Source organism: Scomber japonicus, chromosome 18 (assembly GCF_027409825.1).
Source record: "Scomber japonicus isolate fScoJap1 chromosome 18, fScoJap1.pri, whole genome shotgun sequence".
Classification (NCBI taxonomy): domain Eukaryota; kingdom Metazoa; phylum Chordata; class Actinopteri; order Scombriformes; family Scombridae; genus Scomber; species Scomber japonicus.
Genome location: NC_070595.1, coordinates 12,212,858 through 12,231,821, shown reverse-complemented (window position 1 = coordinate 12,231,821; position 18,964 = coordinate 12,212,858). Strand labels below are relative to the sequence as shown.

Below are 18,964 nucleotides of genomic sequence, written 5' to 3'. Positions count from 1 at the left end.
CTTTCCCAGGCCAGATAATCTGTGCACTCTGTCTGTCTTTAGCTATGATTGCTGTTGTGGTCTCTGATAGCACCTCAAACCACAGTTAATCAAAACCTGAGACCTCTGTTATTGGGGTGGCAAGGGGTCAGTGCTCCTGTATGTGTGTGTATGTTTACCCTTCCACACTGGTTATTGACAGAAACACTATTTGAGAGACTTGTACTTCTACAAATCAGGTTTCTATTCAGGTCACATCCCTCTGTGTGTGTGTGTGTGTCTATGTGTGTGAGAGAGAGTGTGTGTTACAGTGTTTGGTTTAGTTTGCCGCAATCTGCACAGTCTCCACCCAATCTTTTAGACTAGCTTTTTCATATTTCATACTGACACACACCCACACACACACAAAAGACCCTTTGTTGGTGTGCAGAGGGGAGGTAGAGTATGTTGCTGTAAACAGAGAGCCTGTGAAATTGATCAGTACCACTTCACTGTGGTGCAGAGAAAGAGACTGAAGGCAAGAGAGACACAGAGACCCAAAGTGGAAACATAATTGGGAACTGCTCTCTCTCTCTCACTCTTTATCGCTCTCTCTCTCTCTCTCTCTCTCTGGTGCAGCCGTCCCACCCATGCGCCAGAAATCAGCGGCACACAGAGAGAGAGGGAGAGAGAGAGAGGGAGAAAGAGAGAGAGACTTCCATGATGATCAAGAGATAAAAATTCAGAAACTGCACTAAAATATGGATATGCACTAAAAATATAAAATGTGTCCCCTTGGGGCACAAGAGGAAGAGACAGGGGAGAGGAGCAATATGGAGCGATACAGAGACGAGTGAGCGATGGAGACAGATGGGCCGAGATAGTGGGAGAAAATTTGTGAGAGACAAAGAAATAGAGAGAAAGAAAGGAAAACAGATGAAGAGAAAGAAGAGGCTCAGTCATAAGTATGTGTATATTTTTCTTTGTTTTCACCCATTACAGGTATTAAGCACTCAGGGTTTCAAAGCAAACACAACTCAGAGTCGGTCGAGTTTTGGGGGAGAGCTGATTTTAAAACCACTATGGCTGTTTGGTTGGATGTGTATGGTGTTTGGATTTTTTTTTTTTTAGGATTACAGTATGTACTTGCCAGTAAATTTCTGTTTTTTCAAAAGAGGAGCAGATTGCAGCAAGTCATGCAGGTATATTTGAGTGAGTAGCATCGTGAGGGTTTTCAAAAATAGGCTTTTTCTGGCCATTGCACTGTAAAGACCCAACAGATATTATAGTAGCAGGAAGGAATAACAATGAAGACTGATGTGGCAGTATTACATAATAATGTGTTATGGTAATGTGATTACTTCAGTAAAGAGTAGTGTAAAATATTATAATTTGAAAATCAGTACGAAAAATTCATTTTATTTACTACTCAGTAACTTTTTGGGAGTCTTTTTGCTTCCTCTCTTGCCATTTTTCCATGTAACACTGGTCTCCATATCACAAAATGCTAAAATGTTGTAATGATGCTGCATCCAGAGGAAGCAGTAAATTAATTCCATTTTGGTGCAGAACAGTTTAAAGGAGCCCGCTTTCCTTTGAGGATGAAGGCCACATACACACATACTGCACAGAAACATATTTACACACTCATATAAAACTGGGTTCACGTCTTGTTTAATCGTAATGTACATTGAACTTAATGTTTTTCTGAATATTAATCCTCCATCATTGTGAAGTTAATTCAAAACACTTTAAAGTCAGTTTAACATCGTTTCAGTGAAAGCTGACCGAAGAAATTACAATAAATGTCTTCAAGGTGTTGTTTGATGACAGAGGAGAGGTTATTTGGGTGAAATGATGAAGTTGAAAATGAGCAAGTCAGAGTCCTGGATGCAAGTGGTGAGGGAGAGGAGTAGGAATATTATTTTACATTCAATGGTAAAGCTTTCCTTAGGATAATAGAGTCCATTCAACAACAGAGAAATTCATAAATATGCATTAATTGACTCCTGGGCTTAGAGAAGTCAGAAAATGGTATAAAAACGGTATTGCATCATGGCTGGAGAAAGTTTGTGAAAATGCACGGCTTCAGAATCAGTGACGTGCATTCAGAGTTAAAGTAGGATGTCACTGACTGAATGAGAAGATTGTATTTACCAATTAGAGCCAGGATGTTATGTTTTATTCCTGCTGGGTAGATGGAGTGTGTAAATTGCTTAAGGAACTGCTGCAGTGTTAGCAGCCAGTTCACAAAATAATTATTACAGACAGCATGGGATTTGTGCTTGAAGAATCACAATATGGAGAACAGACACACATAAAGCCCACGTGCATACGTGTACTTCCAAATGGACAAAAATCGATCTACACATGAGCACGCACAAGCTCAAGTTTTCATTTTCTATCTACTATTCTCTGTATCTTAATGAAAGTCCTCCATATTAAAGAAAGATGTCTAAATGGGTGGATTCATCTTTCTCTAACTATTCTGCTTTTTCATCCTCTTTCTCTCTGCCCTGTTTTGTTATGCACACATACATACACACTCATGCATGCAGAAACACACACACACAGACACATTCACATATATACACAAGAACAAGCGTAGGAGAGGGAGAGCCGAATCCATTTTCCCGACATAATTTTGTCTGACAGGAGTGACAGATACTGTTTTATGACTGAATGGTTTTCTCCACGCTATTAGGAACTCATTCTCCCATAGTGCAACTTGCCACAGCGATAACTCTCCCAGCGAGACTGGCACAGAGAAGGTGCTCGGTGTAAGAGCGCTGACCCCTGTTTTCTTTATTCTTGTATCATTCTCTCTCACTTGTTCAGCAAGGTTCCCGTTGATTGCAACCCCTGAGTGTGTGTGTGTGTGTGGCTGTATAGGTCAAACACTGACTGACAGTAAGAGAGGGGGAGAATCAGCGAGAGAGAGAGAGAGAAAGAAGAAAGAAGACTGTGTGAAATGAAATAGAGAGCAAGAAATGCAGGTTTAGAGAGGAGCGAAGCCATCTAAAATAAAGACAAGAAAAGATGAAGAGGAAAATAGAGAGAGTTGAAAAAACGGAGGGCAGGCTTGTGGCGACAAACGAAAGAGTAGATGGAACAAAACAAAACAAGGGCTTCATCTCATCACCAAGTGGCTCTAAATCCGTCGCAGAGTGATGATGTGATAGGATTGCCTCCACGAGATGTTATAATGCAGTAATCCCATGGGCCCTATCATCGTAACCTCCCACCGGCCTCGCTGTCACACCACACTGCTTTTTTATGTATTGTGTGTGTGTGTGTAATATCTGGTATTTCATACAGGGAGATTCAGCAATCTGCTGCCTAGCCGGTCGATAGAGAGAATCCTATCTCCTCTCTCTAGGCATTAATTTATAACCCCTCTTTCTTTAATTAGAGAGAAGGAGAGATGGAGAGGAAGAGGGAATAGGAGAGCACGTGGACAGGAAATCAGAAGCTGAAGTCAGCTTCTTCTTTCCCTCCTCCTCCTCCTTTTCCTCCTTCCCTTTTCAACCTTCTTCTGAGCAGAACATTTATCTCTCCACTGAGTGTATTGATCGATCCAACCAAATCAGAGCTACTCCTCAAAAGCTTATATTAATGACTAAATGGATTGAAAAGACTTGAGTTGTGTACTGTTTTCAGGTTTCTGTTGAATATCTTAAATGTGACATGACAGTGGTCCTTATTGATACATAAAGATGCAACAAGTACAGTAGTTGCAGCAGTAGGAATTTTCTGATTACAAGACAGAAAGACAAGTGTAGAAAAATGTAGCTAAAGTGTTTCTTTTTCCCACTTCCATCACTGATTATGTTACACAGTTGAAATACCAGTTAAGTATGTATGTCAGCATAATGCATTCAGCTGGGAACTGCCGCTTTAGGGTTTCAATAAAACCAGAAAATGATTCAAAACTGCTCATGGAGCATAATTCAAATGTTTTTCTGAAACACTTTTCTATTCTTCTCTAAATCCTCTCTGTTCATTCTTTTCACAATCTCTCATTTCTGTGAGTCCTGTCTTATTTTTTACACACAAATTCCACCGGACTTAAACATCCTATTTCTTTCTTTACCTCCCCACCACATACATATATGTGCATATATATGCATGCAGTCATTCACTTGTGAAATGCAAAACAGCTGAGGTAAGATAGATTGACAAATGCAGAAGTTCCCTGGAGAGCGAAGGTGACAAACAAGCACACCATACTACCCCCTTTACTCTGACACTAACTTACACACACATACACACACACACACACAATCAGAGATGTGGCCGACAGCAGAGTGAACTGTTGACAGTGGTGCAGAGTATGCACAGAGAAAAGACTCTAATCCCTGTCAGAGGATAGAAAACCACTCAAAGCAAAACAATTAAAATGCTAATTTCACTTCCTCCTCTCTGTTCGCCTGTTAATGACTTAGCCAGGCATGCATGCTGAGCAACAACATGTGTGTGTGTGTGTGTGTGTGGCAAGCACTGCCCCATGCCTCCAGGGTCAAAAGGGTGAAAGATTATATGCTTTATGTGTGTGAGTGTGCATAATGTGTATTTCATATTTTAAGATTCTGTTTTATTCACAAAGACAAAACAACATTTTTCCAGTATCTTGACTTTCTTCCGTTGTTAGCTTGTGACACAATAGGCTTAAACATCCACTGCTGAATCTACACGTTTTAGCCCGTGGATGTTTGTGTTGCTGAGTGTGTGTTGCTGAGTGTGTGTGTGTGTGTGTGTGTGTGTGTGTGCGTGTGTGTGTGTGTGTTTGCGTATGTATGCTTACGACACACAAAACAACTTAAGCAGTAAATTCAGCCACTCCACTCCACACTCCAGCTTTATTGCTGTATGATGCGAAGGGAGAGAGGGAAAGAGAGAAGAAGAAAGGAAGACTTTTGAAATGGAGGGAAAGAGCAAGAGCGAGGTTTTGCCATTTTCTGGCTCCTGTAACATTAATAATTGAGAGTCGAGCAAAGCCTTGCTGCCTGCTGCTATATCTCTCTTTCCCTCTGCCTCCTGTCTGACACAAACATGAGTAAATACCATGTGCACGCACACACACACACACCCTCACACACACACGCACACACACACACAGGCACACATGATGGCACACTTACATATACAGACAGGTTCGGGTGGGCAGAGAGCATCCATAGGGGAATCTGTGACATCACAGTTAAGAAAACTTTTTGAATTATTAAAAGAGTCACATCGTTATCATACCACCACAAACCCTCTTTCTCCCTCGCTCTCTCTCTCTCTCTCTCTCTCTCTGTCTCTCCTATATGTGTCTGCATTTATAGCCATATATCTCTCTGTATGCATTTTGTTATGCATTCCTATACACCATGCTTTTAGTTTGTTGTGTTGTACAGCCATACTGGCACATTTATTATGATCTGTGAACAACATGTACTGTATGTTTGTTTTTTGTGCCATAAAAGCCGACATTTCTGTAAAATGTTAACATGTGTGAAGTCATATCCACGTTCTATCTTCTTTATGAGTTGTTGGGCAACTGATTGCAGCAGCAAGGAAAGAAAAGTAAGAAATTACTTTTGTTCTTTTCTCGTCACAATCACTAGCTGGATCATTCCCACTACTTCCACCTCCTTTGTGTTTAAAAACTACTTGATCTGAGGGCAACAGTCTACCCAAATAATTGAGTATCTTGTAAGTAAAAGGTAATGCTACAGTACAACAGTCAGTGGTACTGTTAAATTGTCCTTGAGCAGACTCCCAACCTGCAAACTAAATGTAAAGTCCACAACTGACAAAAAAAAGTATAATTCAGTGATTCTAGTTGGGGTTTTTTTGTGACTTAACGTGTTAAGCCATTTATAATCTCCTTATTTTCATCATCCTCTCCTTTCCCCCAGATGGGCAAACTGGACAACCGCAGCCTGACACTGAAATATCCAGTGTGGCCGCGCTTCAACTCCTTCGGTGATGCTGAGCTTGACGACAACCACCTGTCCATTGTCACTTTGGAGGAGAAACCTTTCGTCATTGTGGAGGATGTAGAGAGGCTCACCGGAACTTGCATGAGGAACTCTGTACCCTGCAGGAAGCATATCAAAGAGTGAGTGTACTGTTGTTTTATTTATGCATATATCTGTCCGTCTATCATCCATCTATTCATGAATATGATTATCTTACTGAATACATTACTTTAGACTCACCCCCCAGGCCCCCACCCCTCTCCCCCATTGCATAAGAACATTTTAATCTTAATTAGCTTACAGAAAACATCATCAATTTTCTATTTTCTTCAGCACTGTCCCTGGCCGCCTCCTCTGTATCCTCTCTCTCGTTTCTCTCATGAGCATAGGAAGAGGTGCAGTGTGCAATCTTTGCAGCAGCTTTTGTCCTCCCTCTGAAAATAGAGGCAACTGCTGAACTCAGCAATTTACTTCCTTCCTTACCAATTTTCTTTCTAACACCCAAATGCTGCTAGCCACTTGCAGTATTATGTTCCTCAAGTATGCTGTTAGAGAGGCTGAAAGTGTGTGTGTGTGTGTTTGTGTCACTGAGTGGATTGAGTGCTGTTCAGTCAAATCATGTAATTGGTTTGAAGATGATAATTTAGTATTATATTCTCATCACTGGAACGCACATACTCACAGACACACTTTGTGATAGTCTCACCACTACATATATGTATATATACAGTAGCTATCTATAACCACTATTGAAACACACATGTCCAAACACATACACCAACATAGCTGATTAAGCGGTAATAGTGTCCCAGGGAAGAGGCCAACAGAGATTTTCATCCAGAATCACTGTGAAGTAGGGCGGAGGATAAAGCATCTCCAAGGAGGAACACAAACACACACACACACACACACACACACATGCAAGCTCATATACACTCTCTGTTGCCACATGTCCACTCACTCACAGGCCAATGCATTCGGGTGCCTTCCTCCCTCCCACAGCGCAATTCCCACTCAAGCATCCGTAGTGTCCATTTGAAGAAAAGAGGGGATAGATGGAGGGGAGGAAAGAGGCAGAGGGAGAGGGGTGGTGGGGGTGAGGGTGAGGGTGAGCGTGAGGGTGGGGGTGGGGGTGATGGAGGGGGTTGAATCAGGGGTGGTGGAGGACTATCCATGCATGCAGAACCACAAATTCACTCATCCAGCCTGGGCCCATGAACAACCCATACTCACACTCACAATCACACACATACCCACACTGCCCTCTCTGGAGACCCCTCAGGCCCTGTAGCGGTTCTATATCAAGTTGGCCTGGCAACTTCGAAAACAGCCTCCATAACATCACATGCTCTCCACTGCCTGAACTGTTCTATGGCCTTCCTAAATGGGTACACTGTGTTCATGAATGCAGCTATTACAGTTCTGGCCTATATGCTTGCTCTATGACTCTCCCGGCCAGCTGAACCTGCCAGAAACTTGACTTAGTTGTCCTTGTTTTTTGTTATTATTATCATAGATCCCATTCCCTGCACAGGTCCTCCAGCTAGTATTCCATCATGGTTACAGTCACATCACTACATTTTTTCATCATCGTTTAAAAGTATTACATTTTATGCAACCGAGTTTGCAGTCTTACATGTCATGCAGTCCACTATTGCTTCTAAATTGGACACAATAGACCAGCTGAATAATACTGATTTTGTTGACATATGGTATGTTTGAAGGGACATTTTAATGCAAATGAGCATTTTAAATCAGCTCCAGCAGCTGCTTCTAGGTAATATCTAGTTAAATCTCTAGAAAATCAGCCTGGGTGGTCTCACAAAAAGTAATTCGCAAGTGGTGACAGTTCTGCACCTGTCTACTTCTTTTTTTTTTTCTTCAAATAAACCTTTTCTCTCTTGTGAAAAGCTAAAACTATTAGACCATAAAAAGTAAATTCCTTTTCAGTTTGAAGACAGGGAGATATTCCACTTGGGGTGACATTCGCTTGACAGATCAATGGCGACTACTGAGGGTAACATAGGAGTTTGCACTTGAGGCAAAAATTGGCTAATGTTTTTCCGACACCAAAGAAATCCTCCGAAGTGAAAGAGTTTCAGCTCTGAAGGTAACTGCAGAGTCACAGCCGGGTGTATGAGGGTTTTTTTTTTTCCCCCGTCACTTCCCATCAAGTTTGTATTCAAGTTGTTAAACTAAAGGACGAGGTTATCTTCTGCTAATTAGCACATATCTAAAAGTTAAATGAGAGTCCCAGGTGGCTGAAAGTTGATATGCACTTGTATGCCTGTGTGTGTGTGTGTGTGTGTGTGTGTGTGTGTGTGTGTGTGTGTGTGTGTGTGTGTGTGTGTGTGTGTGTGTGTGTGTGTGTATACGTGCGGTTGTGCGTGTGTGTGTGTGTGTGTGTGTGTGTGTGTGTGTGTATACGTGCGGTCGTGCGTGTGTGTGTGTGTGTCTGAGTGTGCATGAACAGTGTCTGAACCCTCCGCTCCTCAAATTCACATACACAGATGGTACAAGGCTTGCAGATGCAGTGCTTTCATAAACCTCCTTCTCTAGAGAGACACAGAGGTAGAGGGAACATATTTTTCAAGTCTTCTGATCATTCCTGAATAGAACAACCTGCTCTTAAAGGTGAAAATGTCCCAAGGTGATATGTGTTCATTGGTGCATTCATAGGAATTTAACAAGTGGGACGGAAAAATAAGCAAACTGCTTGTTTTTGTTTTTTTTAACACAACCGTATGAAACATTTCATTCTGTGCCATTTCATTCATTTTTTTGTCACTCAACCAAAAATGTTAATTGTTCATAGCAGCTGCTACTCAAAAATCATCAGCTAATGATGTGTGTGTGCTTTTGTTTGTGTTTCTGTAGCAATACAACAGAGGCTGGTGGGACATACATTAAGAAGTGCTGTAAAGGCTTCTGCATTGATATTCTCAAGAAGATTGCCAAATATGTCAAGTTCACCTATGACCTGTACCTGGTGACCAATGGAAAACATGGAAAGAAGATCAACAATGTCTGGAATGGGATGGTGGGAGAGGTAAGATGAACTTTTGTGCAAGTGTACAGTATGTGTGCATAATATACAACAAGTCCTGAATCAATGTTTAATCAATCGAGATCCCTGGAATCAGAGAACATGTCGATATCAGACGGCACCCAAACTTGTGTGCAACCAGGCAACAGGATATTTACAACTTCTGATCAAAATTTCTGCTTCAAGACTATTGAGCTCATTATAAATGGCAGGTGTAATTTGCATTTGACCAATATTTTACTGGGAAGATTGCAGAGAGATTTGTAGAGACTGCATAGATTATTATTTTAATCTTTCTAAATCTGTCACGTAACAAATGTAATCTAGGTTTATGGCATACGTATTAAGGAATTAGCTGCACATAGTTACTGTATATCTCAGTGTATGTGTATTTTGAGTTTTTATTCATATCATTGAACATGTTGACATTAAACACTGTAGTCTTGAAATTGACACTGTTACAGGAAAACAACTAAAACAAAACAATTACGACACAGCTGATAAGTACTTTAGAAAGAGTGTTAGCATGATGTCTAATGTTATTCCCGGGTCTCCACTTTTAGTTTGCAGCCTATTCAAATTCAATAATCCAAGCCAAGAGGAAATTAGAAATGCTTTAGGTGACAGGACCTTCTGTGTATCAGACAAAACTTATGTTTGGAAATGAAGCTTTGAATGTTAACTTCGTAAAAAAAAAAAAAAAAAAATTGTGCTCACCTTTGAGGCTTTGGCACCAACTGCAAATAGTCAGAAAATAAACAAATCTTAGCAACTCCTGCAGAAAACTCCTTTGCATATCTTTTTTTACCAGCTTCACCTTGAAGGTAAAGTCCCAGAGTTCATTTGAAGACTGTAAACTTTATTGCTCTCTATATATTTTTATGGCATACTTATTCCCTGTGTTGAAGTTTATCTGGCATTCATCTTACAGTACTTAGCAGGGACTCCCACTTGCATATTAATTCTATTGATTAGGATGACTTTATTGATGTGCAGTAAATATAATTAATTTTCCAGTGCACAGATTTGTTGTTGTTTTAGCTTTTGATTTTGACTGTGTTATGATGAAAGATATTTTTTTCACTTGCAGAGACTGAAGAAAATAATATGGTGTCTTTATTTTCATTTTTTAGACACTCATTGAGCAGTATAATACAAATGTTCTTCTTTTCCTCTTCCCCCTCTTGGCCATTTCCCAATTTTACATGTGGTCCTTACACAATCCTCCTCCCACTTTCACCTATTTCACCCATTTTTCATCCCCTTTTTGTCTTCTTGCTCATCCTCATCTCTCATTCACTCCTCTCTCTCCCCTTAACCTTCACTCAATTTTGTTATCCACCCATCCTTCCTCCCTCTACCTGTCCCTGCATTTGTCCCTCTCCTCCACCTTCTCCCTTTAGGTGGTCTATAAGAAAGCCGTCATGGCCGTCGGATCTCTGACGATCAATGAGGAGCGTTCTGAGGTCATCGATTTCTCCGTCCCGTTCGTGGAAACCGGGATCAGCGTCATGGTCTCCCGTAGTAACGGAACCGTGTCCCCGTCAGCCTTTCTAGGTAACTGTTGCTTTGTTGTCAGGCTCAGGAGGGAGGGAGAAGAAGATCTATCTTGTTTGCTTTTGTGGTTTGTGTGAGTGTAGAAGGGTATTTGTTTTGTGTGTGTGTGTGTGTGTGTGTGTGTGTGTGTGTGTGTGTGTGTGTGCGCGTTCCCTGAGTTACAGAGATGACAACACAATTCAGTCCTGTTATACACCTGTCAATACTTGCTCTTTCATTGGAGGGATTTAGCTCAACTCCTACTTCCTGCCACAATGACTCTCACTTACCTGAGAGGGACTTAACCACAGGATTTTAACCTGAGCGACCATGTATATCCCTGTTTTGGCTGCTCTGTCACGTTCATTTGATGCGTGGTGCTTCAGCATCTACTTCCAAGTTCCCGCACTTACACATACGTATGAGGCCACAGACACAATGGTACACACTAGTGCACAGACACACAGCCAATTTATTTGCACATGCATAAAAGTTCAGAGAGAAACACATGCACACGTCAGCACACACAGGGACACACCGGAACACACACTGACATGTATGCCGCATGCAGTTACTGCTGTGAAAGTGGCAATTATAAGGGCTTAGCAAGAAAACCCCAGAATGGCTGCTTGCCAGCACACACACAAACACTTGCGCATACACAGCATACAACCCTGTGCCAGCAGTGCTCTCCCATACATTAGACCACAGTTTAATCTCTGCGGCAGTGTTGTGAGCTCAGAGGGAGGACAGGACTGCTAACACCAGGGCTTCCTATACTGAACGCCTCCTCACACTGTCAATTGGAGGGTTGTGCCTGTGTATATGCAAGTGTATGTGTGTAGGTTTGGGCTCTCTGAACATGCAGGAGTCAGCTTGTTATCCATGTAACTTTTTCCTCAGTGTGTGTGTGTGTGTGTGTGTGTGTGTGTGTGAATGTGTGTGTGTGTGTATGCATATATGATAATGCATATGCATAAATGGAAGGATAGAAAGAGAGTATGAATCAGAAAAAAGTGACAGAAAATAAGACAGAAAATTGAACCCAGTATGTATTAATACTTAATCTCTGTCCTTTTATTTCTTTTTCTTTCGCAGAGCCATTCAGTGCATCAGTGTGGGTGATGATGTTTGTAATGCTCCTACTGGTGACTGCAATGGCTGTTTTCATGTTTGAGTACATCAGTCCTCTTGGCTTCAACAGAAACCTGGCACAGGGGAAAGGTAAGCATTCACATGAACACACACACATACAGGCCTAATGATTGCTCTTATAAGAGAGTACACTCATCTGTTATGTCACCTTCCTGTAAACCATCTGTCTTTCTCCTGTTCTCTCTCCCAGACCCTCATGGCCCCTCCTTTACAATGGGCAAGGCTGTGTGGCTGCTATGGGGTCTGGTCTTCAACAACTCTGTGCCAGTGCAAAACCCGAAGGGAACCACCAGTAAGTTCATAGTGTCTGTGTGGGCCTTCTTTGCTGTCATCTTCCTGGCTTCCTACACTGCCAACCTGGCTGCCTTCATGATCCAAGAGGAGTTTGTCGACCAAGTCACTGGGCTTTCTGACAACAAGGTAAAGGAAAAGAAATGGGATTTATTGACAGGGGTTAGTTTGCTTGTTAGTTAAAGAATAGGACAACCTCTAAATGGCCTACAGTTTTGAACTTTTTTTATTTTTTTATTTTTTACCAACATAAATGCAGCTTACCTTTTTTTTCCCCAAATTAATGATGCATAGCAAAATGGACCTTAAATCAAGATTATGTCTTTAGTGGCTGTCATAGAAACCAAGTGGTACAGCATTTACCGCAACAGCTCTAACTGAAGGGTAACTGTGTAATTCATAGAATAAATCTCTCTCACACACACACACTTTAATTAGTTTCCCACAGCATTTTCTGGAAAATTTAAAAAAGGACTGGTATTATGGTTTTGTGTTTGGAATATACTGAAAATGATAATATATGTATAGTACCAGTCAAAAGTTTGGACACACTTTCCCATTCACATCAATCAGAAAGTGTGTCCAAACTTTTGACTGGTACTGTATGTATATTGTTGTGTGTGTTTGAACTATTCCATACACATCCCACTATTACTGGTCTAAAAAGCTTCCAAATAGTCAACATGGAAAGATTTTGACTTAAAATATAATTATATAGATGCAAATGTGATTATATGCACTAATATGCAAGAATATAAGACCAAGAAAGGTTGATATAGAAAAGTGGTAAAGGTTGCTCTGCAGGGGGAGGAAGACAGGCTGAAAGATTAAAGTAAAAGGTCGAATCAAATGAAGAGAAATTGAGAAGAAAAGCAAAACAAAAGGGTACGTTGTTCCTGAGGAGAGAGAGACAAATATATGTGGAGATGCAACCAAGGAGAGAACATTTTAAACTGATGTAGAGAGTTTTGACAACATGCAGAAGGAAAGAGGGAGGGAGGGATGGAATAAGGGGTACAGCAACTGGCAGGAGGGCGACTGAGGAATAGCAAGAGGCCAAGACACACAAGATGGTACAAGACAACAGGCGGACAGATATGGGCCAGGTTGACGACTGAGGTAGGGAGAAAGGAAAGGCATGAGAGGGAAGAGAGTAAAACAGATATGGAAAGACAGAGAGGGTCAGCCAAGAGTGGAACCAGACATAAAGGGCAAACGGCCATTCAGACAGATTAGCTGAGTGGGGCTGAACACTGAGCCGTCTTTGACCAGAAAAATGATAAGGAAAATTCACCATGGAAATGCTGGACAGTGAAATGTCCTTAAAACTGGTTTAACTGATTTTGGAAAACTGTGGGACAGAAAGGCTTAAAAACAAACTCACAGCAAAAGCTTTATGGTTTTTGGCTTATGTCCTATATGGCTAACACATTAGCACTAACGCATATTATGTATACACAACAATACCTATTGGAGTCATGTCACTTGAATATAAGTGCAATATGTTTAGTTTGAGCCCCACTTTAGTCAGCCAGCAGCTGAAAACAAATACCTCAGTGCCCTGAAGGAGTGTTTTTATTGGCTTGGATTGACACAGTTGTTTTTAAATGCTCATGCACACACTTTGAAAGCAATGTGAGGTTCAGTGTCTTGCTCAAGGACACTTTCACATGAGGACTGGAGTCACTTGGAGACCCATCAAACGTGCGACTAATGACCAAACAGCTCTACAGACTCAGCTACATTACAGACACAGCAACATCAGCCCTTTTTGAATTGCTGACAAAACAAATACATAAATTGACATTAAATATTTTCCCCCTCCAATGATGCACTGGCTACGGAGGTTAGTCTGTATGTCATACCAGTTGTAGCCGAAATAAAGAGACTCCCATCAACTAAAGTGATGAGGATTGATAACGGAAGCACTTTTGTTTTACTTCACTCATAAAATTGACAGAATTTTAGCCATGAATGACGAGACGAACTGTTTTCATTTATCTGAAACATTTATGAAGAGGGAGTAATAAATGTTTACTAAGCTTTTGGCCACAGTCTCCCAGACGGGCTATCTCATGCACAAGTGGAGGGCAGTCATTTAACAGGTCTGTGTTGTTTAAGACCGTACAGCCAATGGGGATTTGCCTTTACAACAGTGGCCTATGTGTCTCCTATGTTTTTATATGATGAAGATGACATACTGTTCTTCTAAACATCTGATAGCAGTGCAAGTTTTTACCACACATGTATATTATAATTTCAGCAGGCAAGTTGGTATAGTAGAACTGACGGCAATATGAAATAACAACAGTAATTAGGTTTAGGAATTTCTCACATGCATCAATTTAGATAAAATAAATACAAAATAGGTCCCAGATATAGAAAAGAAGGTTACCGTATTGTAACCCTAGTTCTATAAGCTTAGGTGGATCCCTCTACTGGACTCTATTGGCAATAATTTCTTCCAATAATATGGATGCAATCGCTTACTGAATTTTGCAGGTATAAACCCAGCTTTTCAGCATGTGCCTACTGATTATGTGTGTCTCATACAGTATATAAGGCAGAGCTTAAATGCTGCTCACAATCCAAAACCATTTCAGCAGACAGTGTAGGAGAAGCAGGGTCCATAGCTAGAGGTCTCTGCCTGTCCTTATGAAGGTAGGGTTATAATATTGTAACCTTGTTCTATCTCACATAGTCTCTACCCTCTACTGGACTCTATGGGCACAGTAGGCCTGATGAATGTCATCAGACTTTATCATTGGCATAAGTACTTTGATTATAAATAGTAGCAGTCAACATGAACATAAAACCCACACCCCTTACGCCCAGAGTCCTCATGGATCATGGGAAAATGCAGGTGCATATTGCCATGGGTGGGTGAATGTTGGGGGAGTCAGCTGTACCACAGCTGACACTCACACCACCATTTTCACCCCTGCTAGCCTGTCATGTCCAAGAAATAGAATGTTATGAACTGACAGGCATAGACCAAGAAGCTGCAGTGCGTATGTCCTTGACACTTGTCCCACTAACTAAGACCATTGACATTGATTGTTCTCACCAACACATGACTCCACTGAACCCAGATCAGTAAGTGTTGGAGAACCAAGCGCACCACCTGAAGCTCAAGGAAGTTAATGTGTTGGGCCACACACCACCTATTGCTCTCCCCATGCAGGTATCCCCGCTCACCCCCTGACTGTTGGTATGGCCGATAGCACTCCTCTTCCAGCTTAAAACCTAACCAGTATAGGTGCAGAACCAATTTCCTGTGTGGAAAATGCGCCATTCCCTGGACCATGCCATGACAATGAGGTCCCCTAAGTAGAAAAAGGCCCTAATGTCCTGAATTTGCTGCACACTTGCATAACAAGCACTGTCAAATGACTAGGAGAGGAGGCGAAACAAAGGCTGGTTGTGCCAGATGGGCTGGGCTGTAAAAGCCACATCTCTGGTTAAGTGGTTTAGGCAGGACATGTGGGGGCAGTGTGAGCCTTTTATGCTCTCTGCCATGGCCATAACCTCAGGGAGATCACAACAAACAGAAGTCAGGGTTGGATTTCTGAAGTTCAGCGTTCTCGCAGACACAGACGAAAGGTTGTTGTTATTGTCTCGATGAAGCCACTGGGACAGTCTCAGCCAATTTGTCTGGCTGCAGTGGTGGTGGACCACCAGACGAAATGGGGGATATCTATCTTGATCTCTGTGTTACTTTTGTCACAGTGGGGAGATACATCACCCAGCCAAAAATGGTCCCATCATCACCAGCATTGAAACAGAGGAAGTCCTTATCAGTAAACAGGTGGCTGCATGATGCTACTCTCTGTGTCAATAGGCAGATTTGCTGTCAATGAACTGAGAAGGATGAGAGCAACAGCGAAGCACTGCCTGTATGAGACACACATATTCTGTAAAAGCATCCCGATTCCCTGGCTATATACATCCAAATTTTAGTGGACAGTTGCATGTGTGTGTTTGGAAAAAGGTGTTACCCATGAGTATTGAAATAGAAAAGATCTCTTGAGTCCACTGATAGACAGTGGGTCTCCTCAAAGCAAGGTATGCATAATTTCATAGGATATTTACCAAATAAACTACATTTCGTTACAAATAACACTGCATATAAATGTTACCAAATACTTACTTGATTTTGTCTGTGCAGATGGCTAAGAATACTAAAATAGCTATGAGTCTAGGCCATGGAGAAGAAGCCAAATGCATGGTTTAAAGCACTTTATTGCTTAAGATTTAAATAACTAAAGTTGCTGAATTTACTGAAAAATTATGCATTCTGGAGATTGTAAAATCAGTTTTCTCAGCACCGCAATCCTGCTCCTGCCCATTGCTATCAGCACATATAACCAAATTTTAAGTGTGGTGATTGGCTGTTTCTGCCTGAAAAGGGAGTCTGTCATCAACCCTGTTTCTGGACTTTGAGTTTCCAGGTGTGTCCAGTCCTGTTCAGTGTTCAGTCTCATTAACTTGTCCTGTTTGTTGCCTGCCATACAATTGTTGCCTTTATTGTTAAACAATCCTTATATTTCATTCCTTTTCCAGTGCCTGCCTCACACCAGCTGTGTCTTGTTCTGTGATCAGGTCCTTGTGTGTTTTAGTGGTTTATTCTTTGAGTTCATTGTCAGTTTGTGATCAATGTATCCTGAAGTTTTCAGCTGTTATTTTTTTGCTCCTTGTGTTTCATGTCAGCCAGTTCTGTTTTCGTCTTTGTCTGCCAGTAACCGTAGTCTGGTAAATAAATGTTCCCTTTAGTTCCTGTTTCCTGCCTGTTCTCTCTGCATTTGGGACCACTTTCCTGTAAAGTAGGAACTGACCAAGATAAAGACCCAGCAGAGCAATGCCATTTTTTTTAGAAACAGTTCCTGAGTTTGATCAGACTGTGGCAAAACTCATTGCCTCTCACTCACAGCAATAGTATTTATGGGTGAGTCATTTTGAGTCTCTAGTGTCACACCACCCTGTTGGTCTTTGGCCTGCACCTGGGACTCCAGTCTGCCCTTGAGTTGGCTTGCTTCTTGTATGAGCACGCTCCTCCAAGTCCAGCCCAAATCCAATGTCAACTGTACAAAATGGCCAATAATAGACCCAAGAGATATTCAACTGCTCAAACTAGTCAAGTATTGGAGACTTTTAGCATATCAAGAGACATTTTACTTGACAAAACGTTTTTTAGGCTCCTCGCTGCCATCTGGGAGACAGATCCTGAGATGGCCCTGGAAATGGCTACTTCCAGATGGAATGTCTCTCTCGTTTTCACTGTTCCTCCCAGGCCCACCAATACAGCCTTATGTGTTCCTGGCTTCTATTTGAAGCAGCCAAGCAGCACCATCCAGCCTTGCCCTCAGCCCATGTTTCCGAGGATTCAGCCCATGCACTAGCCCAATAGTTTTCCCAGCCTCCTGAGCTTTTGCTGAAGCAATATCCTATCCTTGTTGAGCTGTAACAGGCCACTATTCCTGAGATGCAACAGCCCCCTATTACAGAGCTACAGCAGTCCCCTGTGGTTGTGTTTCAGCAGTCTCCTGTTTCCCTGGCTCCTTTCGCTGGCTCCCCTCAACTCACAGGCAGTGAGTATCTCCAGTAAGCAGACTCTGCTGACCAACAACCAGACCTTCTAGTTCGTCACTCAGTCATCTTCACAGATATCAAGCCAGATATCCAGCTCCCTGCCAATTGCTCTGCACTCCAGTGGTCTGCCTCTTCTGCACCATGCCCTTACCTGCAGCCAAATTTTCTTGTGCTGGCTGCCCTTCCTGTCCTCCAGCGTAGTCACGACCTCCAGAGTAGCACTGACTTTGTCACCAACCCCTCTCATCTGATTGACCCCCAGAGCAATACCAACCACCCCCCTGGTTTTCCACACTCTGGCCAACCATTTGGGTGTATTCTCCCTGATTTCCCATGCTCTGATTGCCCACCCAAGCACCATCTATCTGCACAGTGTCCTGGCCCAGGGACTGCCTGTTTTGCACTACTATTCAGTGTTAAGTCTTGTTAGGCTTGAATTAAAAAGAAGGACAAGGGAAGAATGTCAACAGGGTCAAATGAAGGTTTAATTGTGTGGGACAATTTATTAATGTCCTATATGGAAACAGAAGAAATGGAATTCAGGATTGTGGAGCAGGAAACACCAATGGTATGTTGATTTGATGATGGGGGAATATTTGCTTTGACGTCACTGACTCTGTCCATAAAAGAAATAATAAAGTTATTGCAACCAGTGTAAGAGAAAACAGTCACCTGTGGGGCAGATGATAGTGTTAATAGATTCAAAGAGAACTTTTGATCTTTTGTTGGTTTAAATGACGTTAGGAAAACAAGGCAGTCCAAGCTTCCCTCATCATTGCATTCAAAGCTCTTCAAGATGCAGCAGATGGACCTCTACCTTGATGGCTACCTATAGCTCTCCGTGTTCCTACATTTCCACTTGAAATTGCAGATTGATTCATTAATCTAAGATGAGGATTTCAGGTGAATTTTCCAGATTGAAAAGGAGCCACTATATCCAATACAGAGACACAGTGTTCATTAAATAACTGGACCAAGGTCTCCACATCATTACAGCTTAACATCAAATCAGGGTCAAATAAAGCTGTGAAGTTTTCAACTGTGCTTTTGGTAATGATGTGCCTTTGGGACACGTGTTTATGAGGCAGCAGATCCAAATGACTAGAAACATCAAAAATAACACACTTGGGATTGCTGACAAGGAAATTCTCCATGTGAACATATTCAAGGCTATTTGAAACAAAACTATGTCCAGAGTATGCTGTGCTCCATGTGTGGGCCTTGTAGAAAGTTAAAAGACTCAGTAATATGAAAAGAATCAGACACTACCTTAGACATAGCATTGTCAACGTTAAAGTTGACAACAGTAATTAAACAGTAATTGAAATACAATAAAAAGGCTTCAACTAACCAACTTTGGTCAAATTAAGTTCCAATGAGGGGAAAGTCTCAGTGCTAACCAAGTGACAGTCAAAGTGATTTT

The 18,964-nt window shown here is 41.7% G+C and overlaps 1 protein-coding gene across 1 annotated transcript in view; it reads left to right on the top strand.

Annotated features, from left to right (window-relative positions):
• Window positions 1-18,964, top strand: part of grin2aa (glutamate receptor, ionotropic, N-methyl D-aspartate 2A, a) — a 131,635-nt gene that overhangs the window by 93,807 nt on the left and 18,864 nt on the right. The window contains exons 5-9 of the mRNA XM_053337731.1: window positions 5,862-6,064; window positions 8,802-8,973; window positions 10,374-10,527; window positions 11,605-11,730; window positions 11,852-12,081. Of these exons, the coding sequence (XP_053193706.1) occupies window positions 5,862-6,064; window positions 8,802-8,973; window positions 10,374-10,527; window positions 11,605-11,730; window positions 11,852-12,081 (885 nt within the window). The remainder of the gene's footprint in view (window positions 1-5,861; window positions 6,065-8,801; window positions 8,974-10,373; window positions 10,528-11,604; window positions 11,731-11,851; window positions 12,082-18,964) is intronic.